The following is a 27,408-nucleotide window of genomic DNA, read 5'->3' on the forward strand; positions in this document are numbered from 1 at the left end:
TAGCAGAGATGACTGCATGCTATTAATATTTTGTAGTTTAGTTGTCAAATGGAGGAAGCAGTGATCTGGAATCATACAGAAAGATACAATGTATTCTAAAGTAAACTAAGATTAAGAACAATAAAGAGCAGGAAATAAAAATCTACCAGTTATATTTTAACCTTGATATTGGCTGAGAACCACTGACAGGAGGTCACTCCTCTTTCCAATGACCCTGAAAGGCATATAAATCTGCATTCACTGCTACGTCCAGTCCTGTCACTCTCTCTTCTCTGTGTGTCAGTCTTCACTGCACTTCCTGCATTCTATTCATGAGGGATAACAGAGTTCTAGCTTGTGCCCAGACAGGAGACCACTGCAGTGCATGGACTGGAGGGAGGACACCACTCATGTTCATTCTTCACTCTCAGCTTCTGCTCTTTATCCTTCATCATCATATTCATCATTGGCTGAGTTCTTATCATTCTCATGTGCTGCTTCTCTATTCCTTTATTTCCTAATAAATTACATTGTAAGACGATCAGTAATGAGTGCCGCCATAAGGCTGCTTTTTATTTGGAGGGAGATTAGACAATCTCATATCTATGGGGTCACCTTTTCTACCCTTATTCATCTACAGTAGCAGAGCTGCTCTATCCATCCCATTGCTGATAGCTCGTTGTCTAGGTTACCAACCACCACCCTGCTCTAAAAGCAGTGTTCTGACTGATATATATATATAATTACAATGTACATACACTTTATGGCCATGTTTACATGGTATAATGGCACAAGACACCGGCCGTTCACGGAACGGCCAGTGTCAAAGAAGATCATCCCTGCTGGTACTGCAGTAATCTTCACTGCTGCTAAATTCGGATGCGGGCGCATCAGAGTGCGCCCACATCCAAATTCCCCGCTGCACACATTGTCATTTTTTTCCGGCGCTGCTAGGAATCCCGGCTGGAGTATATGCTATGTGTATAGACTGCAGCACTGCGTAAGTTCTGTAGTAATCATGGCCGTTGTTGCAAATCTGCAACAGCAGCCGTGATTATTACGAAACTTACGTAGGGTGAACATATCCTATCTCTGTATGCCTGCATTATAGTTATATAAGGGTGGAAAAGAGCAGCATATCAGGAGAAGGAGACAAGTTTGCTAAATGAATGTATTCACAAAACTATAATCTCCATGAGTATATTACTTAAAGGACAACTCCCACAAAAATTTTTTCTTGCTCATTTAACACACATTACAAAGTTATATAACTTTGTAATGTGGTTAAATACCCGGCCTGGCCCCCTTCCCCCACTTTCGGACCCCCGACCACCCACCCCGGAAGTTAAGGAATGTATACATTACCTATTACGATCGTCACGGTCCTCTTCTCCGGGGCGGCATCTGGTGACGACGACGTCAGAGCCGAGGGGCGGTCCGGGTCTTCTTCCTCCTCGGCGTCTTCATGCAAAGTGAATGGGGATGAAAAGGCTGCTGGTGCACATGCGCACCAGCAGCCTTTTCATTGGCTGGAGCGCATCACATGGCTTCCAGCTTGCTCAGCCCTGATTGGCTGAGCTTGCTGGAAGCCATGTGATGCGCTCCAGCCAATGAAAAGGCTGCCGGTGCGCAAGCGCACTGGCAGCCTTTTCCATCCCCTGGACCCGGAAGTCGGAGACATCGCTGGATGGCGAACGGCGGCGACGGAGAGGCGGACGGCGGGCGAATCGAGTGGCGATCGTCACCGGAGAGATGGTGAGTATGGTGTCTGTGTGTGTCTGTGTTTTTTTTTTTTTTTGGGGTCCCGCGGGAGTTGTCCTTTAAGATGGGAATACCCCATTAAAGTATCAAACATAAAAAATTAAGCAACTTTATAAATTGACTCCTACCAGTTTATGTATACAGCTCCTCTTTTGAGCTATGTGTCTCCATGGTTACAGACTACAAACAAACCCAGTGTAGTCTGATTCTTTAGTACTTTGTTACTTTGCTCCATTTGCCTCCTCTTCTCTAGTCTTTAGATCAGAGTTACTTTGTACTGTAGTTTTACAATGGAGAGACAGTTCTGCTTGGGAGCTGTGTACACCACACAGCAGGAGATGTGTAATACTAGATACTTCGGAGTAATAAAAATGAAGCACTTTCCTTATTTGCGCAGACCGCTGTAGCTTTCCCTGCTGTTTACCTCCTTCCTTAATCATTTCCATATTGGCAGGCAAATTCCCCTGTGTTCCCGATTGGTGATTACGATAAAGAACAAATTTCATGGGGGCCCTAACAGATGTTACCTCCCCAACCTAACATATCAAGGCCCCCGTACTACACCCTGCCCTGCTAATGGTTTTATATAGTCGGCAGACAACGTACTAACAGCGGGGCTTTGAAATGGTAATAGGAACCAGGGGCGGATGAGGAAAAGCATATGCTGCAATAGAATATTACATGGCCCTGGAATTACCACTGGAAGAGCAGGACATTAGATCAGGGAATTGTAGCTACCATGCAGGGAGGGCTTAGATACTTAGCTTCACCAGGCAGTAATACACATGATGAGCTACACCAGCAAAATAGACAATAGCACAAATGATAGGCTTGGATACATTAAGCAGATTGTAGTTATATGAAATAGTTGGATATGTTAGCTCAGCAAGCTGTATCATGAATTACACATAATAAGGCCTAGCTTTATACATCTGTGCCGGATCTTTGTCTCATACAGATAGCAACCAATCTCAGGTCAGATTTCACTTCTCAATATGACACTTTTTTTTTTGCTGATGTATCGATATTTCTTGTGCAAGTCTTTTAGTGTCAATCTGGTAGTTTAGTGATTGCGGAGATTACTAACTGATAAAACATGAAGGGGGGTGTAGTGCTGTAGATATTGGAGGGGGGGGGGGATTTATCAACAGTATAGCCATATGTATTGACTTGTATGTATGTATGTATGTATGTATGACTTCTGGTTCATGGTCAGTGCGCCTTCGCGTAGATTTGTGCAGATTTAATATGCCACATGCGTCTTTATATAAATTACACAACAATGTGCATCCATAAGACTGGAGATACATACACCGTAAATCATATATATCGCCCCCTCTCCCTTTACTGTGTCCTAGAGACAGGGCTGTATTTACCATTAGGCACCTGTGGTCCAGTGCCTAGGGCAGCACCTTGAAGGGGGGCAGCACCAGGGATCCAGGGGAAAGAAAACAACTTTTTTTTGTTTTTAGTTTTTTTTAGTCTCCCACCTCCCGTTCAGACATGCCAGTAAATCTGGTGTCTTTTTGAAGGGGAAGGGGGTATGGCGGTATTGCTCAGGTCTGGTATGGCGGTGTTATCCAGTCACAGTATAGCGGTATTATGGATTATTGCCCATACGCCTATTGGTTACTGCATGTGGTGATGTACAGTAAATGTGGGAAAGCGGTCTAAGACTGATAAGAATTCAATATGGTGTTGGAAAATCATGAAGCTAATTGGTGAGTGAAGATGGGGCGTCTGCAGGTTTAGCGCCTAGGGCAGCAGCAGCTGTTAATACAGCCCTGCCTAGAGGTAGCAAAGACTACCTAGATAGACTAGGAGTATACATTATATGGGTAGACAGACTATTATGAATTATATGGGTGCAGTAACTACTAACAGCCAGCAGATGGCGCTTTTATGCACTTAGCATGAAGTTTAACAAATAAGCAAAACAAAAGTAGGAAGTGAAAATTGTTGTTTGGTTAAATTTTACAATAATACACCTTGAACATTCTGTCTGTACAGAAGGTATAAATATTGTCAGGTGAAAGGTGTGCAGATATACACAGGGCCATGTGATCCTTCCCTTCTATGTGATGCAATAAGCAATAAGTCTTGGGTTTTCTTCCCTGTCATGTAATTTCATTAACAGTTAAGGTTTTTTTTTATTACCAGGATAAACATACAGGCAGGAAACCTCATCACTCCGATGTTTGGTGTCTGCACTACACAGTGAATGGGGCTAGTAGCAGTGGTGAAGTGTTCACGTATATGCACACGGAGTGATTCTGTCAGAAAACTCCATGTGGAATCCGACACTGGTCCCCGCGCGCTCACATTCAAGTGAATAGCAGCTGAGCTGTAGTAACCAGGTATGGCCACTACACAGTGAATGGAGCCAGCTGCTTCCGGCTCCATTCACTGTGCAGGGCAGACACCGAACAGCTGATCAGTGGGTGTGTCCACACCATTAGTGACCAATCAGATGTCCTGTGGATTATCCCTTTCAAGGGTTAGTCCCATCTAAAGTAATGGCATTTCACTTGGACTGATCTCTGGTATGATAGATCCTGAGATCCTGAGAAGGAACCATGTCTGAACCAGTGTACAGTATCTAATCATGCAGGATACTGTCTTGTTGAATTGCAGATACAGATTTTCTCTGCGGGTTTGGATGATATTACATCATAAAGAATTTATTGTGTTGGAGTAGGTCACAAAATTTCAGCTTGATGCAAGCCAATAGTCATGTGATGCAAATCTGCCGGACTGTTACATAGACTCCAGCAGCAATTCTTTGTCCTAGACCGGCAAGATGCCAGGTCCTTTATACCAGTGACATGTTGCCTGGGACTCACAAGTCTGGTCTGCCCTGGACAGCTGCAAAAGAGGGGACCCCCTTCCCCAAATACCTAGGATATAGATAAAGAGGTTTTCTAAGGCCATGGGTCGGTGCCATTCTGGTCCATTATATTTCACTTATAGAAATCTATACTGAACCTTCCTGTGCCTTTGACTTCAAATGAAAAGTAATTGTGTCATGTTTCATTGCTGTATTTTATAGGAATTCCTTGAAGGGAGAATATGGTACCATACAAAAGCCCCATATGTGGCATATGGAGTGAGTGTCCACTCTGTAATACAGATGTTTAGGTACGCTACGTTACATATGGCACTTCAGAAAGCACAGGGCATGCTGGGAGTTTCCCAACAGCTGCAGGTTGCAGACCACTGCCCTGATGTACACTTCTAGGATTTTTTGAGTTGATTCCTCCTTGCCCAGGGATCTGCTGATCTCAGATTATGAAGGGGTTAGTAGGAGCCTTGCGTAATCTCAGCTGCTAGGAGTGCTGGGAAAATCATAATCTACATTCCAGAAAGAGCAGGAAACACCTCGCCTTACAGAGAACCTGACAATCTTGTGACAAGTCAGAAAGTGATCACCTGCTGCACTGTTATCTCCGTATCTGCTCAGACAATCCATTGCTGATAAGTGGCAACAGTACAATGACTGGGGCATTATGGGCCTTGTGGTTCTCTAAAGTAATATAATGTGTTTCCAAAATACACACAGTAGTACCTTGGTTTAGGAGTAAATTGGATTGAGAGCGCTTTGCAAGAAGAGCTCACAGTTTTTCAAAATAGTAACTTGGTTAAGAGCATTGCTTTGGTTTAAGAGCTCCCTGTACTGGGTGGCAGAAGGAGTGGGGGAGGGACATGCATAGTGTGGTCTACAGCAGTGTACTCTGACCCAGGTAGTCTCCCTCACCTTCCAAATAATGGCAGATCCACTTCAGGCTGGGGCTTACATTAGGGGACAGGATTGTGGAAGGAATCTCTTCAGCTGTAACCCCTGTCGTTGCTCATTCATCCATTTATGCTACCTGCAGTCTCTGTTAGCCCTTGTGTTTCCCATCCTCTCCATTCCTGCTATAATGTGCCTGCACTTACACTCAGCTATACACACTGCTGCTATACTGTGCCTTCACTCACACGTAGCCATTCACATTGCTGTATAGAAAAGTTTCTGTCACTGTCCTTCTGCACAGCTCTGTGATTCTCACTTCCTGATTGGTCCATGCTGAACACCCCCCATTCCCCATTGCTGTCATGTGACCACACAGACCTCTGACAGCAGCCCTGCTTCTCTATTCTAGCCTGTTGTACTACACTACTGCATTATGGGGACCTGCAGCTCCATCCTGTATCTACAAACTGCTGCTGTGTTATCAGGTTTATGCAGTTACTATACATTATACACCACATGCTGAGTGCTATACTGTACAGTAACTTATAATATCACATATTCTGCTGTTTATAAATGTTTGTTTCATTTGTTTTACATGTTGTTCAGAATAAAAATCATTATTTTTGGGTTGTGGAACCAATTTTCTGCATTTAAATGATTTCTTATGGGAAAATTTGCTTCGGTTTAAGAGTGGATTTGGATTACAAACATGGTCCCGGAAGGAATTATGCTCGTACATTATATACGGTGCAGTTTTTGCATTTCTTTCTTTATAGCCCCCCCATGTGTCTCGCTCATAGCTGCATCTCTGCAGCCCCTGTATTATATGCTGTCAGTATTTAGTTGCAGCTAAGTAAATGAAGTGCTGGCTCCATTACCTGCAGATATTGGTAGCACCTTATGAAATGTGGAGTTTGTACAATCCAGCCGGTTGGCAAATATGTAACTCTGCAGGGGTCATTTACTACGACAGTCCCATCCAGGATAGGGTACTGTAATGTGTGCTCAGATTGCACCATCTTTATGTATTCATGTCTTCACATCTGTAGCACAAATATAGACTTAACTAAATTCTCCATCATGTTGCATTCAAGTTTATCCTTGTCTGGGGTAATTTACCTGGTCTTTTACCTATATACATGTTTAAATGGGTATGCTAGAAAATTCCTTTTTTATTCAACGGATGCCAGAGAGTTATACAGATTTGTAAATGACTTCTTTAAAAAAAAAAAAAAAAACTTTAAAAAGTCTTCCAGCACTTATTAGCTGCTGTATGCTCTGCAGGAAGTGACGTATTATTTCTAGTCTAATACAGCGCTCTCTGCTGCCACCTCTGTCCTTCCACTGTCTGAAGATGCTGCTCTTGTTAAAATGAATGGAACAGTGCTGCAGATCCTTGCTACTATTATTACAGTGATTGCAAGGAAAAAAACAAAAGAAGCTGTAGGGCCCACACTAGTGCTGCCGGCTCTTCAGACAGCTGGATCCCCATCTTATGTTGATAGTAAAAGACCATAAAACCCCTTTAAATACCCCAGTTTTGAGACTTCTCTGAATGGCGGTGTACAGCATAGGGGAGAGATGGAGCAGCAGCCGGAGGTTCAGATGACAGGTAATGTAGCTGAGCTGGACGCGCTGGCCATTCCTGTTTCCTAAAAGAAAATACTATGGCTGCCAGATTCCTGTAATGCTATAGCATCTGTACTCAGGGGAAAAAGATTATGTGAAAGTGTAATTTTCCTGGCCAGTTTGCTGTAATCTGCTGAAATATGCAGGTCTGGTATGTGAGCCCCCTGCTTACAAAGCTGAGACTTTGTTACAATGTATTAGTGTAGCCGGCACACACTGCAGCCGCAGCAGCAGCAGTCTAAACTGCAGATGAAACCTCAGGGCAAAAGACATTACCTTCCATCCTGTAGATTATAGAACTCTATCACACAGCGTATATCACTCTATCACTCGCCCATGTCACAGAACGGCCATTGTCAGTGAAGATCATCCCAGCCGATACTGCAGTACCGGCCTAATAAACTTAATTTCTACAAAAATCTCAAGTCTTCCACTACTTATCAGCTGCTGTATGTCCTGCAGGAAGTGGTGTATTCTTTATAGTCTAACACAATGCTCTCTGCTGCCACCTCTGTCCAAGACAGGAACTGTCCAGAGAAGTGGCAAATGCCTGCTCTTCAGACAGAAAAGAATACACCACTTCCTGTAGGACATACAGCAGCTGATAAGTACCAGAAGTCTTGAGATTTTTTAATAGAAGTAGATTGCAAATCACAGGCACTTTATGGTGCCAGTTGATTTGAAAGATTTTTTTGCTGGAGTATTCCTTTAAGTAGACAGTCACATGCTTCTCCAATCTATATAATATCTAGTGATCAGTAGCACTGACCCATCAACATGTTTGACTTTTAACTGAAGGGAACACTTTACATTGTCATTGTATGATTTTTTTTTCTTTTTAGTTGTGCTATAATGACAGAAGTGAATGATTGTAGATGTAGTGGCGCTGTGTTTGTCACCCTTAGTGTGTGGGGCTCCTGTACATCACCAGCCTATGGAGTAGAGGACACTTTGATGTTACCAACAATCCCAGCTCTGCTCCATCTTGTCTTGTGTCTGCAGATGATCCCAGATCACATGGCTGCAGCATGGTGTAAGGAAACATTCCTGTACATTTACTTCTTGGCTGGGAGAAAGCAGAAGGGGGGAGAGAAGGGGGGGACATTAGAAGCTCCCAGTGACGACAAAGGCCCTAACCACGCCCCCCGGCCCTGTGCACCAATGGGCTGAGGAGATGTGGTCGAGCCTTCTCCAAGCCTTCCCCTGCTCCACACACAGTCATGTGAGTATCACTAGTAGTAGTCTCCTGGCTGCGGCTGCAGGCACATAGTACCGGAGGGGCGGCTGCCACTTACTCCAAGGGCGCAGAGGAAAAGCTCCACAACCTTCTCATAAATTCCCTGGATCTGCTGCATTGCTGGAGTAGCAGGTAGGGAGAAGAGCATTGATGGTGGAGGGGAAGACAATGCACTATGTGGAGAACTCACTGATCCAGCCCCAACATATGGTGACCTGCTGTCTGCATGGAGCAGCGCTGGCATTCAGTATTTTGCTTCTGTTGGCATGCCAGGCAGATGCCAACTGTGGTGGGAACTACAAGTAACATCATGCACTACCTAGGGTTTGGCTGGGGCTCACACTTATTAAACAGCTGGGGCTTTAAAATCAAGAGTGTCTATGTATCATCTATCTATCTATCTATCTATCTATCTATCTATCTATCTATCTATCTATCTATCCATCCAGCATGTAGCAGAGCTGAGTTTGTTTTGTGTCACATACCATAGTAACATCACATTGTGTTGTATGTGGTGTAACATAGGACTGCATGGTCTACACCTTTATCCTTACTAGGATGTTATATCAGTGCCCCATGCATTAAATAACAACTTCAGCTCTGCTATATCTTTAAATGTGTATATTAAATTTTTCAAAAGCATGAATGTGTATAAGAATATTGCAATATAATGAATGCCTATGGGATATATAATCATGGATGGGTTGGGGGTGGGGAGTTGTTTACCATGCTTCCTATAGAGTGACAGATGGGGGGCACTGTGCCATCATTGCATAGTGTGACCTATATTCTTGAGAGCCTGAAGTGTTTTGCAGAATGTGTTAGTGTTGATGGTGTCATTGATACAGTATGATGTACTGATACATTGTATTTGGTCATATTTATCATCCATTGGACTGTACATTGCGGCTTTGCATTGCTGTAAGCCCCAGGATTCATCTCTATATGTTTTGGTCACATTACTGGGCACCTTAATGGGCACCTAGCTTGGGCTGTAGGGAGGCATTTTAGCCTGTGCGGTATGGGGTGCTGCTTGCAGGGCTCAGTCAGATGAGATGTGCTGGCAGAGCTATTCCTGGGCTGTTATGGAGAGGAGAATGTTGACAGTAGAAGCTAGGACGGAGGGAGGGGGAGGGTTACTAGCGGTCATGTTCAGCACTAGGGGCCAGGGATAGGGGAGTAGAGAATAGCATCAGGATTCAATAATAGACTGTACAATGCACCATTCACAAACAGCGCCAAGGCTAAGCTGCATTAACCATGAAGTTGGTGTCACTTTAAGGCTTTTTAACCCCATTCTAAGCCCTAGATCTGAAGAGGCTGAACCTTTATAGTGCACATATATAAAAGTGTCATTGCACTTATTCTTTCTGTCACAGTGATAAAGCAATTCACACCTGCTATGCACCATTTAATATAAGGTACAGTTTGTGTCTAGCACATGCAGTTATATTGACACATTTCACTCTGTCCTGCAGAGCTTACAATCTAAATCCAGCAATGACGACAGCGCAAGGTTGTAAAGTAAATATTTCCTTTTCCAGTTGTTTACTGGAAAATATCACATAGTTCACACAGATGTCTTGCCGTATGGTCACGGATAAGCAGCTGCTGCAGCAGGGGGCCCAAAAACATACTAGAGACCTGTTGTGTGAGTGTGTGAACCTCAATTTCACCCATTGGACACTTGCAGAAGCGCTAAAGTTTTCTTATAAGGGTTAAACTGCCCTGGTATTTACATAACAATCCATAAACTCCATAGTGACTTAGTGATTTTCTTGAACTTCAGTTGCCTCAAAAGTCATCAGAAGAGAGCACTGTAGTGATATCTGTGCAATTATTAACCCTTAAGTGGCCCACATAGGGGTTGTCTAGTATGGTCATATAAAACTATGAACTGGTAATGGAAAGAGTATGAACTTATCAACAGGTTTGTATTAAAAATTCTACTCGCTGGTTATATGACCACATTGTCCTTTGGCTGTAGTACGTACGCTACTGTATGATGCTAACATGATGCGATTGTAGACGTGTTATAGGCACGTTCCTATTTGTAGTCATATGGCCAAGCTCCTGGGCCCACCTCAAAAGAACTTGTCTGTCTGTCTGTCTCATATCTATAAATCTACTGATCCGTCTATCTATCTATCTCATATCTATAAATCTACTGATCTGTCTATCTATCTATCTCATATCTATAAATCTACTGATCTGTCTATCTATCTATCTCATATCTATAAATCTACTGATCTGTCTATCTATCTATCTATCTATCTATCTATCTATCTATCTAATATCTATAAATCTACTGATCTGTCTATCCCTTGGGACTTGGTATAGAATCTAACATGAAAGTCTTTCTGCCTTATGATCCCTTGTGAATTCTGGCAAAAGAAAGAATCTAATCACATCCAAATTTTGAGAGGAAAAACAGCCAAACCATTTGGGATGACTTAACAGGGTTTCCAGCTGTGGATCCTGTTATGCAGCTTTCTCTGTGTCTTATCTGTAGTCCGAGTCAGTGATATTACAATATAAACACACTTGAAGAAGATCAGCTGACTACTGGAGAACCTCGGCAGGTCAAGTGCACTGCACACGGCTTGTGTTTGTCATAGAGTCCATCATAGTGTACGGGATGTAGCCTTCCTTGTGGTATTCCCCGATGCTGCTTTTATGGAACTTTTGTTTTCCCCCTAAGAAGCCAATATAAATGACACTAAAAAACTTCCACTGACTTCCATGGAATGTGGCGGTCATGTGGCTGTAAAAATTTCCACAGCAGAGAATGCAGTTATTTGGCTTGGCAGTACACTGATTATTGTCATCACAACAGGGACATGCATCTACCTAGATATGCAGCCATATTACAGACAGGGATGTATTCCTGCAGAACTAGCGTGTTACTGTGCAGGGATGTAGGAAAGCTAGCGGTAGGAGGTAACCTTCTCCTGTCTGTCATGTTACACCAGGGCATAGGATTGGTGAGCCGCCATCACATGTCAGCCTGCACCCATTATCACATTGCCCTGATTAATATGTAACTCTTCAAAGTCACTGATAAGATTTTAACAATCTTTCCACTTCAGTTAAACAAGGTTTTAAACAGAAGAACAAACATACAGAAGGAAAAAGGCTGCAGCACTTTTCCAGCTGACTCGTTCTTGTTTGTCAAGATTTAAACCTTAAAAAATACAATTGATGTCCAATGTATCCTATAGTATATATTATAAAGAGCTGGGCTGGCACCGCAAACAATAACGACAAGGAGTGCTAGTTATCCCAACCTAAACAATGTATACAAACAACAACAAAAATGGCTGAAAAAAGTAAGCTGCACCTCCTGATAGTAAGAAAATATATCTATTAAATCTTTATTAATACATCAATGCAAAGGGACAAACATTTAAAATCATTTAAAAATACACACATACCAATTCACCGGTTCCAATACAACACGGCGAAAACTGACCTAACATAGACTGATGTACGGAGCAGCAACAAAAATCATACAAAAATGACAAACATATTACAAAAAAGAGATGTGTATAATCACAAATGATAAGTCCTAAAGACCACCAAAAATGCAGGAAAAAATGATTTGAGGCACAAGGCCAAAGATCACCCAAAGAAACATCAAATGCAAAATAATGAGACAAGTATTAAGCGGCTGCTGCCACTCCAAGTTAGGTCAGACCAGAGAACCCCACGCGTTCCGTCACCAGGACTTTCTCAAGGGTGAAGCTCTAGTCCCTCTTAGCACATATTTATATCAAAAGATAATTAATAATAAAGAACAAGTGTGTGGCGTTTGAATCGACTACTCACACATGAGAGGAGGATACCAGGACGCGTAACCCGCGCCGGCGTGGCTCCGTTGCCATTACTATCTGATCACATGTCTAATCATGTGAGCGCTGCAAAGTCACATGGTAGTGACGTAGGTTGTAGTTCTATATGCATGCGCCAGAGGTTAACACTTGCGATGCCGAAGGCCACTATATGAAAAGATAGGATTAGATTTGTCAGCGCAGGTGATATGGTATATAGATATTAGGTAAAGGATGCAAGTAATAAAATAATATACAAAAATTCAAAGCGTAATGGTGACACTAAACATGGGTCCACACCGGCGTGGAAAAACCAATAATCAAATCGGTATTGGTATGGGCCATATAAGCAAATATTCAAAGCCCTAACCACAGGGTAAGGTTAGGTGTAAGACAGTCCAAGATCAATTCATTTGTATATAGAGATCATGGAAAAACAGCAAGCTGTGCTTGGTCCAAGGCAGACTTTTATGAACTCTAAAAAGTTGTTGCTGCTGTTTGCTGCTGAAGAGGATGTGGTTCTGTGTGAACGTGTCCAAGGTCAATCAGGGGATCCTAAGTGGCTTTCCAGAAGTTTAGGCAGAAAAAGGGGGTCATATGTTAATATCGACAACCAACTGATCCTAGAATTGATGACAAGAAACCATCAGGTTGATATCTAGAAATAGTGACAAAATACATCCTGTCTGCTCTAAATAAAACACCCACCAAGGTGGCCCCCCCCCCCCCCCCCGGGAGCCCCCCCCCCCAAACCACCACACCCCCCACACACCCCAAGTGTTAACCTCTGGCGCATGCATATAGAACTACAACCTACGTCACTACCATGTGACTTTGCAGCGCTCACATGATTAGACATGTGATCAGATAGTAATGGCGACGGAGCCACGCCGGCGCGGGTTACGCGTCCTGGGATCCTCCTCTCATGTGTGAGTAGTCGATTCAAACGCCACACACTTGTTCTTTATTATTAATTATCTTTTGATATAAATATGTGCTAAGAGGGACTAGAGCTTCACCCTTGAGAAAGTCCTGGTGACGGAACGCGTGGGGTTCTCTGGTCTGACCTAACTTGGAGTGGCAGCAGCCGCTTAATACTTGTCTCATTATTTTGCATTTGATGTTTCTTTGGGTGATCTTTGGCCTTGTGCCTCAAATCATTTTTTCCTGCATTTTTGGTGGTCTTTAGGATTTATCATTTGTGATTATACACATCTCTTTTTTGTAATATGTTTGTCATTTTTGTATGATTTTTGTTGCTGCTCCGTACATCAGTCTATGTTAGGTCAGTTTTCGCTGTGTTGTATTGGAACCGGTGAATTGGTATGTGTGTATTTTTAAATGATTTTAAATATTTGTCCCTTTGCATTGATGTATTAATAAAGATTTCATAGATATATTTTCTTACTATCAGGAGGTGCAGCTTACTTTTTTCAGCCATTTTTGTTGTTGTTTGTATACAATGTATCCTATAGTGCATGGTCACAAATCGAATGTGAATTGGTGAAACTTAATCCCCAGTATTATAGGTGTTATCCAGATAGGAATATTTTTTTAGTCTAATATCACTGTTGCCCTAATGATATCTCAGAGAACCATTGGCCGCATGCCTATTGACTATACTAAATTACGATCAATGTTCTGCTTAAAGTGAAACCCCAGGGTAATTTTTTTTTGCACCCCCAACAGTAATCTGAATCTAAAACTAGATAGCTACACTGTTTCAGATGGCTTTACTTTCAAAATAGGATCATCTTTAGTCTAACTGTTCTACCATATGTCTGCACTTTGCACTTGTTGAATCCCAATGTCTGTTATGTGGAGAAGAGGTCACTTTCACTATTTATTTCTATTGGACTGAGCGACAGTCTCATTAAACAAAAATGCCTTAATGTAGGAGGGATTTCTAGGGGAGAACATTAAAATACTATTGTAGAAAAGGGGGTTTGTGTATACCACGCCATCATAACAACTTTATGACATTGACATTAGTCATAAACCATGACAGAAGGCCCAACATCTTAGGTCCTACCATTACAGAGAACTTGGGGCCTCAGGTTCCTGTTGGCCACTCTTTCCTTATTATTCTCCATTGAAAATAATGGGATTACTTATCAATAGTAGTCAAGTACTCTTCCACTGGATCTATAGGATTGCTGTAGGACATGACTGACTTTTTGCTCTCAATAAACATTATGTTAGAAATCAGTTATATTTCCATTAAAGCATGCACTCCATGATGTTACACATCCATCGGGTGGGATCTTATTCAAGCCCAGCTATTTGAACAAGGATGAAAATATAAAAGGTCTTCCTATAGGAACTTATCCTCATCACTGCCAGTCTTTTAAAGCAGCGTCTAAGACATGGTAGATGAACATGATAGATGATGACATGTAGATTCACCAAAAGTTGACCTTCACCCCTGGAAGGAAAGGGGTTAAGACATCACATAATCCTCTATTGACTATTCATCTGGAAGAGTGTAACACAGAGCAACAGTGTAGCATGTGGAAAGGAGCTCTGTGTGGCAGTGAACATGACTAGGGTTTTCATACATGCACAGTCACAGCCCTCATATGATGGGGGGATGACTGTTACCCTTGTAATAGACTTACGTCTTTTTAGAAAGGAGCCTTTATCCTGTTCCGCACTGGAGCCAGCAGTCTTGCCCTATGTGCGGAACTGATAGCCAGATCCAGAAATCTTTGAATGTTCCTGCATTAAAACATCTAATTAACAACACATTCCACCTTGAGTTTACCATTTCAATGCCAAAACGGGTTGAGACAGCATGTACTGAAAGTGCCTTTGGCCGATACATGGAGCTAAGGTGCTATGAGCCAAGTGAAGGAATGTACAAGACTTACGTATGATTACAAATAAAGGCTCTGTGGTTTATCCTTTCAAAATGTTCTACTCTGGATCTTGTTCTTGTTCATTATTCCATTGAGTCTACATCTTCTGAACTGTTGTATTCACTCATGCTTGGCCCAGTCCCCACTGAGGCTCACAATCTACTTCTCTAGAAAGGCAATAAACCTATTTGTAAGTTGGAATTTATGAGGAACCATGCACAAGAAAACTCAGGAAAAATAGTGAAAACTCTACAGAGAGGAACACAGTGTGCACCAAGAAACAGAGATAATATTGTAAAGAATAAGAAAATCTTGGAATGAAGGGTGACCCTGAGTCCAGTTACCTTGGATAGTTGGTAGCCTAGTAGAAGTCTCTGGTACAGTAGTAGATTGACAGATAGGTAATGCAAAACTGGCAAAAACTCCTATAGTGGAACCACTTCATGGGTCAGAATCATGAAACTATAAGTGAATTGTATTTGAACCTCTGCTAGAAAGCTCTTTAGATCTAGCCATGCTTTATTTTATATATTTAATGTATTCTTTTTTTTGCAGGTCCTGTCCTGTGAGGATTTTTTGGGGGGCGTATGGTGCTGGGATCTCAGAATCTCATCCAGGAATGGTGGATCATTTGGTTCTTACAGATGAGTGCTTCTTGAACACAGATTCAAGCCTTGGTTACACAATGGAAATGCTGATGGGAGGAAGGAGCTATCAGATGTTGCCTTCTCCCACTTCAGAGGATGACAGTGACTCTTCCAGTTTCCGCTCCTGTTCCAGTCCTGATTCCCAGGTGCTAAGCTCCAGCTATGGTAGTGCTTGTAGTGCAGAGAGTCAGGACAGTATTCTAGACTATCTTTTGTCCCAGACGTCATTGAGTAATGCATCTTTATCTTGGTGGGACAAGAGGAAACATCCTGCAATGGTCAAAGAGGAGTTCTTCAAAGTTCCTGATTTTGGGATGGACATGGAGGAGACATCATTGTTTCATCCCACTCTGGATGAAATTGAGGAGTTTCTTGAGGAAAACATGAAAACCGACTTAAAAGTTGAAACCCAACAGGAACTGAGAAACTGTGGTCATTTGGTTTCTGAACAACTAAAGCAGACCCCTATGGTGGCCTGCAACACAAAGGAGGATACAAAACAGCAGTCAGATAGCTCTTCACCAGGAGATGCTGATAGCAAAAGTCCAGGTGCCCTTGCTGTTGAAGGTGGAATTCCTGTTATACTGCAGATCCAACCCATAGAGATCAAACAAGAGTCCAACACTAACCAAGCCTCGCAGTCACAGTTCCCAGATAACATTAAAGTTGCGCAACTTCTAGTTAACATTCAAGGTCAGACCTTTGCTCTGGTCCCACAACTAGTCCAGTCATCGAACATGTCCTCCAAATTTGTCCGCATCGCTCCAGTGCCTATTGCTGCTAAACCTATGGGCCCAAGTGGTAGCACTCAGGGACAATCTGGTATTATGGTTGGCCAGAAGTTCCCAAAAAATCCAGCTACAGAACTCATAAAAATGCACAAATGTTCTTTTCCTGGATGCACCAAAATGTACACCAAGAGTAGCCATCTCAAGGCTCACCTGCGTAGACACACGGGGGAGAAGCCGTTTGCTTGCACATGGCCTGGATGTGGATGGAGGTCAGTTCTCATTATTCATCTTGTTAACAATAAGTTACATTGTAATAGTACTGCTGGTATCAAGGGTAGTATGGTCATGGGGGTTACATAGCAGATTTGCCATGTAGGGTGTCTACTGCAAAAATGGCAGCCATACTGGTACAACCCAACTCTGTAAGGAGTGAATGGAATTCCAGGTAGTGTTGTTGGCTCTTGCAGCACAGCCTTGGGTGTATTACGCTGCTTCAGTACATTTTTATGTTTGTAACCTGCAGTAACCTTGTTTGTTGGCGTGGTAGCATAGGAAGACGAGCCCTTGTTATGTACGTTCCTTTACAACTTGTTGTAACATGTGATCTGTCCTATGTTTACATGTGAGCAGCAATGACTCAGTCTGTCGATAATAATTGTTAATCTAATAACCAAGGCCGAGGGGTTGCTACAGATGTGGACTGTAGTATTCCGTCCTAACAGGACCACACTCCATGCTTCCCAAAAATAGGAGCCGTGTGATATGTAACATGAGTACAGGACTGTGTTAGCTCTACTGTAGACGGCAGTAGTGAAAAAAAATCATACAAGCTATTTCTACTGTAAAGATCTTGTGACTATTGAGTTGGTTTGAAAGGTCAATATGGAATACAAGGTCATTCTTGCTTAAGTAGTCTGCCTCTTCTATTTCTACCCGGACATAGATGTTATATATCATGTATACTGTGTATCGACTCCAATTAAAGAAAGAGATATAAAAATGATCATCCTTTAGTAGGCAGTATTATAGCAGTTATATCCTTGTACTTAGGATGTAGTATTATAGTAGTTACATTCCCGTACATAGGAGGCAGTATTATAGTAGTTATATTCTTGTTCATAGGAGGCAGTATTATAGTAGTTATATTCTTGTACATAGAAGGCAGTATTATAGTAGCTATATTTTTATACATAGGGGCAGTATTTTAGTAGTTATCCGACATGAAGAGAGAGGGGCGGCTGCACATCACACCTATGGCTGATACTAATGCTGCTAAGCCTATTTTAAAAAAACAACTTCAGGATGTTGGAATATGAATTGATCAAGCCATATCGCCCCGTGTACCAACGTGCAGGTCTCCTGGTTCACACGGGTCCCTACTCTAACTCCACACCGTGTCGGTCAGCGACCACCACCCCCGCAAAGCATGCACATGCAGGGAAGGGAGGCCATGGAATGGCCCTGCAACCCCCATGTCACAGGACCAAACCCAAAGTGCCCCCCCAAAAAGTCCCAGCCAGCACCACCGGCGGGGAAGGCTGCCACCAAACAACACAAGTATGGATATGGTATTACACTACTAGCATTAGTATCAGCCATTGGTGTGATGTGCAACCGCTCCTCTCTCTCCATGTCGGATTATAGTAGTTATATTCTTGTACATAGGAGGCAGTATTATAGTAGTTATATTCTTGTACATAGGAGGCAGTATTATAGTAGTTATATTCTTGTGTATAAAAGACAATATTATAGTAGTTATATTTTTTTACATAGAGGGCAGTATTATAGTACTGTAGGTATATTTTTATACATAAAGTGCTGTATTAAAATAGTTATATTCTTGTACATAGGAGCAGTATTATAGTAGTTATATTTTTATACATAGAGGGCAGTATTATAGTAGATATGCAAATGAAGACAGGTGGTCGGCATTTCAAGAATGAGGATAGAGCAAACAAACATCAATGTCCATGTGGATTCCGCAGGTGGTGCACGGACAATGCAGGATGATATGATACAAATAGTAACCAAAATAATTCAGCACTCACCCGACAGTAGAGAAATCTTTAGTTTACTATATTCATGTGAAGCCTGTCAAGAAAGGTGGTGAGTTGGCATGTCTCAGGAGGTGACCGTTTCGTGCGAGATGCCCTTTGTCAAGCTTTTGGTTACTATATACTGTATTATAGTAGTTATATTCTTGTACATAGGAGCAGTATTATTCTTGTAGATGGGGCAGTGTTATAGTAGTTATATTTTTGTATATAGTAGACATATAATATTTTATCCTTATACACAGAGGGCAGTATTATAGTAGTTATATTCTTATACATAAGGGCAGAGTTATAGTAGTTATATTCTTGTATATAGGGGGGGGGGGTATTATAGTAGTTATATTCTTGTACATAGGAACAGTATTATTCTTGTAGATGGGGCAGTGTTATAGTAGTTATATTTTTGTATATAGTAGACATATTATAATATTTTATCCTTATACACAGAGGGCAGTATTATAGTAGTTATATTCTTATACATAAGGGCAGAGTTATAGTAGTTATATTCTTGTACTTAGTAAGTAGGCAGTTTTTGTCTTTTGAGTGTTCTTTTATATTGCAGTCCAAAACAGTATGCGCTAAATAGAAGTAACACATTGCTTCTTATTATGCCCTTAAATGGGAACTATTCTTCCAAGTCCACTACAAATACTCAGTGTAAACATAGCCTAACACTACTGCAGATCCTTTCACACTTTCTCTAGCTGTTGCCTTCATCGTAATGGTGGATTGTAAGATGAGATAGGGCAATGCTTTCTCTATGAGCAGGGGAACAAAAAAATCAATTAGGGAACCCATGAATATTGTATAAGGCTCCTATTCAGTAGACTATGTCACACGGTGCGGATATGTGGCTCATTATTTGGCTGATGTTTTTACAGTGTCCTAACTTTGTGTTTGTATTGTATGCAGCAAGCAGTTTTGTAGGTTACCAGTTAATATAAATGATTCACGTTACTTCAATAATTACCAATAACATGGAGATCTTGGACCACGTCAGCTTGATATCTAAATTAGTGTTGTTTAGGGTGCCTTCACACCTACCGCATCGCAGTAGAAAATCCGCAGCAGATCCGCAGCAGATTTAACTAAATGAATGAACACAGCATTAAATACGCACTGTCAAATCCGCTGCGGATCCGCAGCAGATTTGTAAGTGCGGATTTGATGCTTTGTTCATTCATTTAGTTAAATCTGCTGCGGATCCGCAGCGGATTTTCTGCTGCGATACGGTAGGTGTGAAGGCACCCGTTAAGGTGTAAGTGGCAGTGATAATAATAGTAAGCTTTTGGACACATGCAAAGAAGTAATCCTAAAGCCAGACTGTGTGTTTACTTGTAGAAACTCATGGGATAATATATATATATAAAAGTTGTTTACATATGGGTCCTCTGAATTAAAAACTTGTGGAGCAGCTGTGTCCTGTGAAGCAGCTGATATAGTTGCTGGAATCGGTCACATAAGTGAATACAGTTATATGGTTGGTTGGCTTGAAGTGAATAAGTTCCAAGCTCAGCTCAGTTATCTGTTGTTGAGCCAGGATTTAAAGAGACAGCAGTCCCTGTATAGGATATATAAGAAAACTCCAAGGTAATTCTCCTGTTTATCTCCAGTTGTCTGCAACCCATGGCTCTGTAGCTGTTACAAAACTACAACTCCCAGCATGCCCTGTAGTTTTGCAACAGCTGGAGAGATTCTATGTGCTTCCAGTAAACTAAGTGGTTAGTTTTTGTAATATGTATCTCCATTCAGTATAACAAGTATATCCAAATGACAGTTCCACCTCTTTTACTAGAATCTACATTGGACCATAGGGTTAATATTTCTCTATGAAGAGACTTCATGCTGATTTGGGAATTCTAGGGCAATAGGCCTCTCAACAACCAGCACCCTGTCTACTGCATCTTCTAGAAAGGTCTCTGACTTGGCCTACATTCCCAGACCCACCCATAGCAGTAGCCACATAATTACAAAACAAGAGTATGATAGTGTCAACTAAAAAAAAATAGGACTTTCAAAAATAAACAATACACCAAATTTCATAAAAAATAATAATCTTTATTGATCATATATAAATAATTACTTTTACTTGACTCTTTAACTCGATAAATTTAATATTTATAATTTCCTGGGCAAAAAGGTCCTTAAAGGGCTGTTCCAGACAAGAGCTGTTTTTTTTACAATATGGGCAGACATGGGCTGTTTTAACATAATAAACTGAACTTACCTCCCTAGCTCTAGCACTGCCACTGCAATCACTCCTGTATTCATGCCGCTCCATCCCCTGATCGGCCACTTTCAGGTCACGTCACGGCACCATATCATGGCCCCATCACTCACAAATGGCTAAACAGGGGATGGAACTGCAGGATTGTGGTAAAGATGTCGCTTCTTATTTGTACTACTCTATAAGCATGACCTGATGTCAATTCATGAGAAGAAATTAAGTTGTGGTTTAAGACATGAACAAAGATTAGCAAAACCGCAGCTTCACTTCCTGTAAAACGATACCATGAAAAATCCACAATGTCATAATCATGAGGCTGACATGAGCGCAGGGAACTGATTTTGACTCCATGCCTATCTCTTGCTGAGGTCAGGAACAAGGCAACAGTGGAAAGAGGACACAACAAATAAAATCCCTGATATAATGTAAAGGAGCTCTGCTCAGGATGATATGTCACATACTTTTCCAAACGTTATATATACAAAGTATAAATTTATTCAAGGATCAATCACTACTGTTACGTTGAAAGGGGAAGTCCACTTCAAATAGACATAACACTGCTCATCCAGAATTGTTGCAGTGTTACTATGGGATGTATGGGACTGTGACATTCCCTTTAAGACTAGCACAATGTTTAGAATCGGTTCATTCATATTTGAGCTATTATAAAACAGGAGGCAATGTTCCATAGAAGTTCTCTAGAACATTCAGTGAGCAGCAAGTTTGGCACATAAAGTGGTAACCAGTTCTCTTTATATTTATGATCAGAGAGTCATCCAAGGGGGAAGGGTTTGGCTATAGATTTAGGGAACGTCATCTATCTGTAGAAATATTTTAATGGTTGCAGATGTTTGTGGTGACAGTCGCAGTGCAGCTTTTACTGTGGTCCACCAATTACTGCAATGCTTTCTGGGTGTTAAAGGGAACCTGTGACATTGAACAAGAAGTCTGATCTGCCAGTGTCATGTTATAGGGCAGGGGGTGCTGAGAAGACTGATACACGCAATGCTTCTCCTCAAAACTATGTGTTATGTTCATTTACATATTTGTTAATTTTTGGCTTAGGAGTCAAATAGGCGACTGCCTTTCCTGTACGATCATGTATACAGATATGGTGGTTAGATACTGATTAGGACCGCCCAATGGACTCCTAAGCCTAGAATAAATAAACTAAATAGTGCTGAATCTTTTCCAAAAAACATCAGTTTGCTGATCAGTGCATTAATATGTTTGACCTGTAAAGAGATGCTGAAAACTAGTGTTGCTCTTTTCCCGTGCAATTTATGTAGCATGTATCACTTACAAACTTTACAATATTGTTTCTTCCTTATGCAGGTTCTCTCGGTCCGACGAGTTATCCCGACACCGCCGCTCCCATTCTGGCGTGAAGCCGTACCAGTGTGCAGTCTGTGAAAAGAAATTTGCTCGCAGTGATCATCTGTCTAAACACATCAAGGTGCACAGATTTCCTCGGAGCAGCCGTTCTACGCGCTTATCAAACTGAATCCCCTCTCCAATCCTTGGAATCCATCTGAAACACCAAGCACTTTGTTCGTCTTCCTGTCATAACTTATTGGTGCGGAAAACATCCTCGGCTGGCTGGACAGTGGTTCTCTGCTCTTATTTAATATGGTTGTGAATGAAGCATCTGAGGAACTTGGTGCACGGCCTGGCTGGCAGTGAAGGGTTAATGGGGGCACTTCATGTACTAATCCACTTGATTCCATTATCATCTCTTGTATTTCAGTCTGGACAGGTCATTTTAAATTCCAAATAATGTGTTCTCACAGTAACTGTACCTTTTAATAGGGCATTGATAGCCTGTAAGGGTCATACTGAACACTGCCATGGAAAGGACTTTTTTTTGTGTCATTTCAATTGCCACTGTGTTACTCAGGAACATTCTATAGTGTTGCGTATAACTGAGGTGGAATTACAAGTCCCAGCAGTACTTATTAGCCAACATTGCGAAAGACTGGAAGAGCACAGCGGAGGGACGGCAAACAAGTACTTCATGTCTACACCAGATCTTCAAACAGTATCGCACAGGATGGGCTCAGCAGACAGTGTCATTCAGAGTTAGACACAACAGCTCAGCAGACAGTATAACACATAATAGGCTTAGATACACTGGTTCTGTAAGCTGGGTCTCACATGATAGACCTAAAGACATCAGTTTAGCAGACAGCATTATACATGATAAGCTTAGATACATCAACCTATTAGATAATATCACACATAACTGGCTTAAGGCTATGTTCACACTACAAATGTTTTTCATAACAAGAAACGTCTGTATTGCCAATTAAAACAACAACCTTTCTTGTCATAAAAAAAGTGCTGCATTGAAATCAGTGTATTGAACAATGGTCGTTGTTATATATGGCTGTGGAAAAAATTGACCTCTCCATTATTTACGGCCATTGGGGGAGATTTATCAAACATGGTGTAAAGTGAAACTGGCTCAGTTGCCCCTAGCAACCAATCAGATTCCACCTTTCATTTTCCAAAGAGTCTGTGAGGAATGAAAGGTGGAATCTGATTGGTTGCTTGGGGCAACTGAGCCAGTTTCACTTTACACCATGTTTGAAAAATCTCCCCTTATTGTTTCCAAACAGCAGCCGGAACTGATTGACAGTTCACACACAGTGTGGCTGTCATGCCGGCAGATTTGAATGGGCTTTAGATAATGTTTCTGTTGTTGATATGGCAGTATTTGCGGCAGGAACATGTAAAACAGTGGCCGTTGTTTGACACCGCAAACAACGGCCGCTGTTTTATACAGTGCGAACATAGCCTAAGGAGGTATTCTTGATAATCATGAGAACATGGACTTGACTCTTCTCACTGATTGGAGCAGTGGCTCAGCACACACTCAATTCTTTCTCTATGGAGTCACCGAAGATAGAGGTACAGCTATGGCTGTTTGGCTATCTGTGTGGCTCTATAGAAAATTAATGGAGTGGCTGTGTGCATGTACAGATCCACGGCTCCATGGGAAAAGTTTGGGTCCCTGTTCTCACGATGGTGAGGGTCCCAAAAGTTGGACCTTTTACAATCAGACACTTATCCCCTATCCAATGGATGGGGTCTAAGTTGTTATCGCTGGAATACAGACTGAGTTCAGATATATGCAGTCCGGTTCTCTAGTTTAACAGAAACTGATGACTACTAATGGCAAAAATCAGTCAGTAGTTAACAAGCTTTCTCTGCTTGTTTTGCATAAGGCCATCAGTTGTTGGAAACAACGGATGGACAAATGCTGCAAAATGTGCTCTTCCATCCTGCGCGTTAGGTGATCCGGCATCCATATTTGAACGGCAGATATTTTGAACTGTTCCATTCCATAGGATCAGTTCAAATGTCAGTTTCCCTCTGACTCTTTGCTGCTATGCTGGAGGGAAACAGAGCCAGACCATCTGATATATGTGATGCTCAGCTGGCAGTATCAAACATGATACTTAGATACACAGGCTTAGCATACATCATCACTTATAATAGGCTTAGATACCGAGGCTTAGCAGAAAGCATCACACATCACAGGGTTAGTAACAACATCTCAGCTGTACACTGTCCTTAGAAATAATCATGTAATGTCACAGTCTATGTCTTTTCTTCATTTCATCTTCTAAGGGAGCAAAGAATGTAACTACTTTTCCTAGTTTTTGAGGGCAGTGTTCATTATTCTGTCACTTTTTGTCATTTTTCTGTTAAAATATTTATAACATAACAACCTCTGACCACCAAACGTCCTTCCATCAGAAGCCGTATCAGTATTTCTGAGTCCAGTCCTGGTATCATTATGCCTGGCTTTCATAATGATCTATTCACATTGAAGAATATGGTCTTATCCGTTACTGTCAGACACCTCATGTCGTCTTCTCTGCGGAACGCTAACACCCCCCCCCCCTCAACTTCTCAGGCGCTCTGCAGTGTTGTTCTTTGTAAGGGTTATACACCAATGGTGGCTTTTGTAGCCTTTCCTACAAGCTTTATTCGGTGTGAAAAATTTCAGTGCATTTATTTTTCTAAAAAATATATATATAAATAAATAAAAAGGCAAAAAAAAGTAGAAAAAATGTGAAAAATAGAAGTTAATTTAATTTTATAACAAATATTATTATTATATTTACATCTAGTGAAGGTCCTTTAATCTTCCAGAAGAGACAGAAATGTTATATATATGTGCAAGATTGTTTAGCGAGCATCAATCAATCTTAACACAGAGCACATCTGTTTAGCTAGGAGACTGCAAGACTGTATTTCAGCTATATAAGGAGACCCTTTACAGGCCCTTTTACTTAGAGGTGCTCTAAGAATGATGTACTAGGGGGTGCTCCTTAGCTTCCAATCATTTGGCTGTAAAATATCATGCCTCTCCCCTGTGTGTTCCCTTTAAGACACTCTGTAGAGCTAAAAGGGGTCACATGATTACACCCAGCAGCCTTGACTTATTATAAACTGGATTCTTCCCATGTCTAAGGAGACGAGAAGGCACTTATTTTATTTCCCATGGGCCTTTCGGGGGGGCTTTACTGTACCCACAGTGGACATTATAACAATGCCTTAATCTAAAGGGAAACTCCCCTAGTGACATGTCACCTTTAAGGAATTGATAAACAGATATCAATATGTATCTATACCCAGTATTTCAGTAAAGTTCTGATTTTTTTTCTTAATTTTCATAGAGAGAATGTGTATTGTTATATTGTTTAATCATCTTATCTGTATCTATCCTGAGAAAGCTGCTCACCGGTATGTAATAACCTTCCGAGTGCCTGTTTTGTGGAGCCTCCAGCTGATCACATGTTTGTACCGGTCTTAGATAAATAATATATATTTTTATTACAGCTGCTGTTTGAGCTTTATTTGGTTTTAAATCGAAATCTTTTAATATGTTTCTGTGAAATTTTCACGATGACGCACTTAAATTCCACCTTAATTCAATTCAGAAATTGTAGAGGGTTTGCTGTCGGATTGGTGCAGATAACGGTTGCTTAGTGATAGGTCCCTCTGGCGTTGAAGAGGATAACAAGTTTTGCATTCCTAAAAAATATATAAAATGGGTAAATCAAATTTATTTATTTATAGGGTAGGTGGGCTGGGGGGAGGGGCAAAACGGAATTACTATAATTTCTGGGCACTAGTCTGTTATCTCATAGCTCTATTGTATCCTTGGTCAAAGGGCCCTTTAACACAGGCCGATTATTGGCAACGACCGCTGCTAAAAACGCTAATTCAGACAATAATCGCCCCATGTAAAAGTGTCAGCGATCAGCCCAGGAGTCGCTCGTCGACTGATCGCATCTTTTCAGCAGGCCTAAAAATCAGGCGCACATCATCCTGCATAAACAGGGAATGTGCGGACGATAGTAATGTATTTAAACGGCCGCACAAACAATACAGGGATTATTCATGCTGCTTTATTGGCTGTGTTGTGTACAGGCACTGCAAACAAACGCTAATATTGCTGATCTGCTGATCGCCGATCGTTTGCTTCCCCAGACAACCCTCATATTGGGTCCATTTAAAAGTACCCTAGGATATTAGGTAAGTGCTCTGAGATAATACGTCTGTGCCTTAAGGAAAGCAGAAAAGGTGGCTGTGCTCTGAAGTACTTTGTCAGAATAATAAGCTTGTAATTTGAGGTAATAAATCAGAGTTCTGAGCTAATAAGACAAAATTGGGATACATGCTGAGATAATAAAGCAGAGTATTAAAATTATATATCAGATTTTTTCCCCTAAACCTCTTTATAACTAACATGGTATTGATTCAGATTCAAGAAAATTTGTTAAGAAATGCTATTATGCACAGCTGGTGAGCCCAAATATTTAGAATATGGTTACAAACCATTGCCTAATCTGAGTAGTAGATCTTCCGCTGACCTCCTCTGCTGTACTGGGCTTTACAGTTGACAAGGTTGTGCCCATAGATGTTCCACAAGACAATAGGATTTATAAGTTGAGCTGCCAACATGACCAACCAGCCTCTGACCAAGCGGTTTACGTGCTCCTCCTTGAATGTATGTAAATAACATGTACATAGAAATCTCCATTTAGAAAATGCCTTGTAATAATGCATCAGAAATTTAATGTAAATTAAATCAACATGGAAATATCTCTTTGATACCATGTATATAAGTAATACGGTATTTTCTTGTATGTTCTATATAAAGTATATTTACTTTGAAAATAAACTTAAAAAAATATATTTTGCCTAATTGTGTTGTTATTGGGATTACAGCCTAAACATTCTGGGGGGGACGGTGGGGGGGACTATACATTCTAGGGTCCATACATTTTAGGAAAGCAAAAAGCAGAGCTCAGTTATTCTGATACAGAGCTTTAAATCTTTTACATAAACATCTAGGTAAATGGTAATGCTGTGTATGACTGTGTATGATTATGTAAGACTTCAGATCACATAGTTCAACCATGACATATACTTTTATTAGAGATGCTTCCCCTCGGTATCAGTCAAAGGTCAAAGTGGAGGTTTATGAGCTCTGTGTAGTAAATCATGAAGACCCTCAATAGTCAAGGGAGGAGATTTATCAAACTGGTGTAAAGTAGAATTGTCTTAGTTGCCCCTAGCAGCCAAGGTAGCACCTAATACAGTATAGGTGATGAGTATCTAATCTTCGTGGGTCCGACTGCTGGGCCCTCCACTGATCCCTAGAAGGGGATTATTTGTCCCCCTGTGTGAACAAAGCACTGGTG

The 27,408-nt window shown here is 41.3% G+C and overlaps 1 protein-coding gene across 1 annotated transcript; it reads left to right on the forward strand.

Annotated features, from left to right (window-relative positions):
• Window positions 1-8,389: 8,389 nt before the first annotated feature.
• KLF15 (KLF transcription factor 15) lies at window positions 8,390-26,897 on the forward strand. Its single transcript, XM_069966716.1, has 3 exons — window positions 8,390-8,471; window positions 15,583-16,674; window positions 22,022-26,897. Exons 2-3 carry the CDS (start codon window positions 15,647-15,649, stop codon window positions 22,188-22,190), a joined length of 1,197 nt encoding a protein of 398 aa, XP_069822817.1. The 5' UTR covers window positions 8,390-8,471; window positions 15,583-15,646; the 3' UTR covers window positions 22,191-26,897.
• Window positions 26,898-27,408: the final 511 nt, after the last annotated feature.

The sequence above is a fragment of the Dendropsophus ebraccatus genome, chromosome 4 (genome assembly GCF_027789765.1).
Source record: "Dendropsophus ebraccatus isolate aDenEbr1 chromosome 4, aDenEbr1.pat, whole genome shotgun sequence".
In the NCBI taxonomy this organism is placed as follows: domain Eukaryota; kingdom Metazoa; phylum Chordata; class Amphibia; order Anura; family Hylidae; genus Dendropsophus; species Dendropsophus ebraccatus.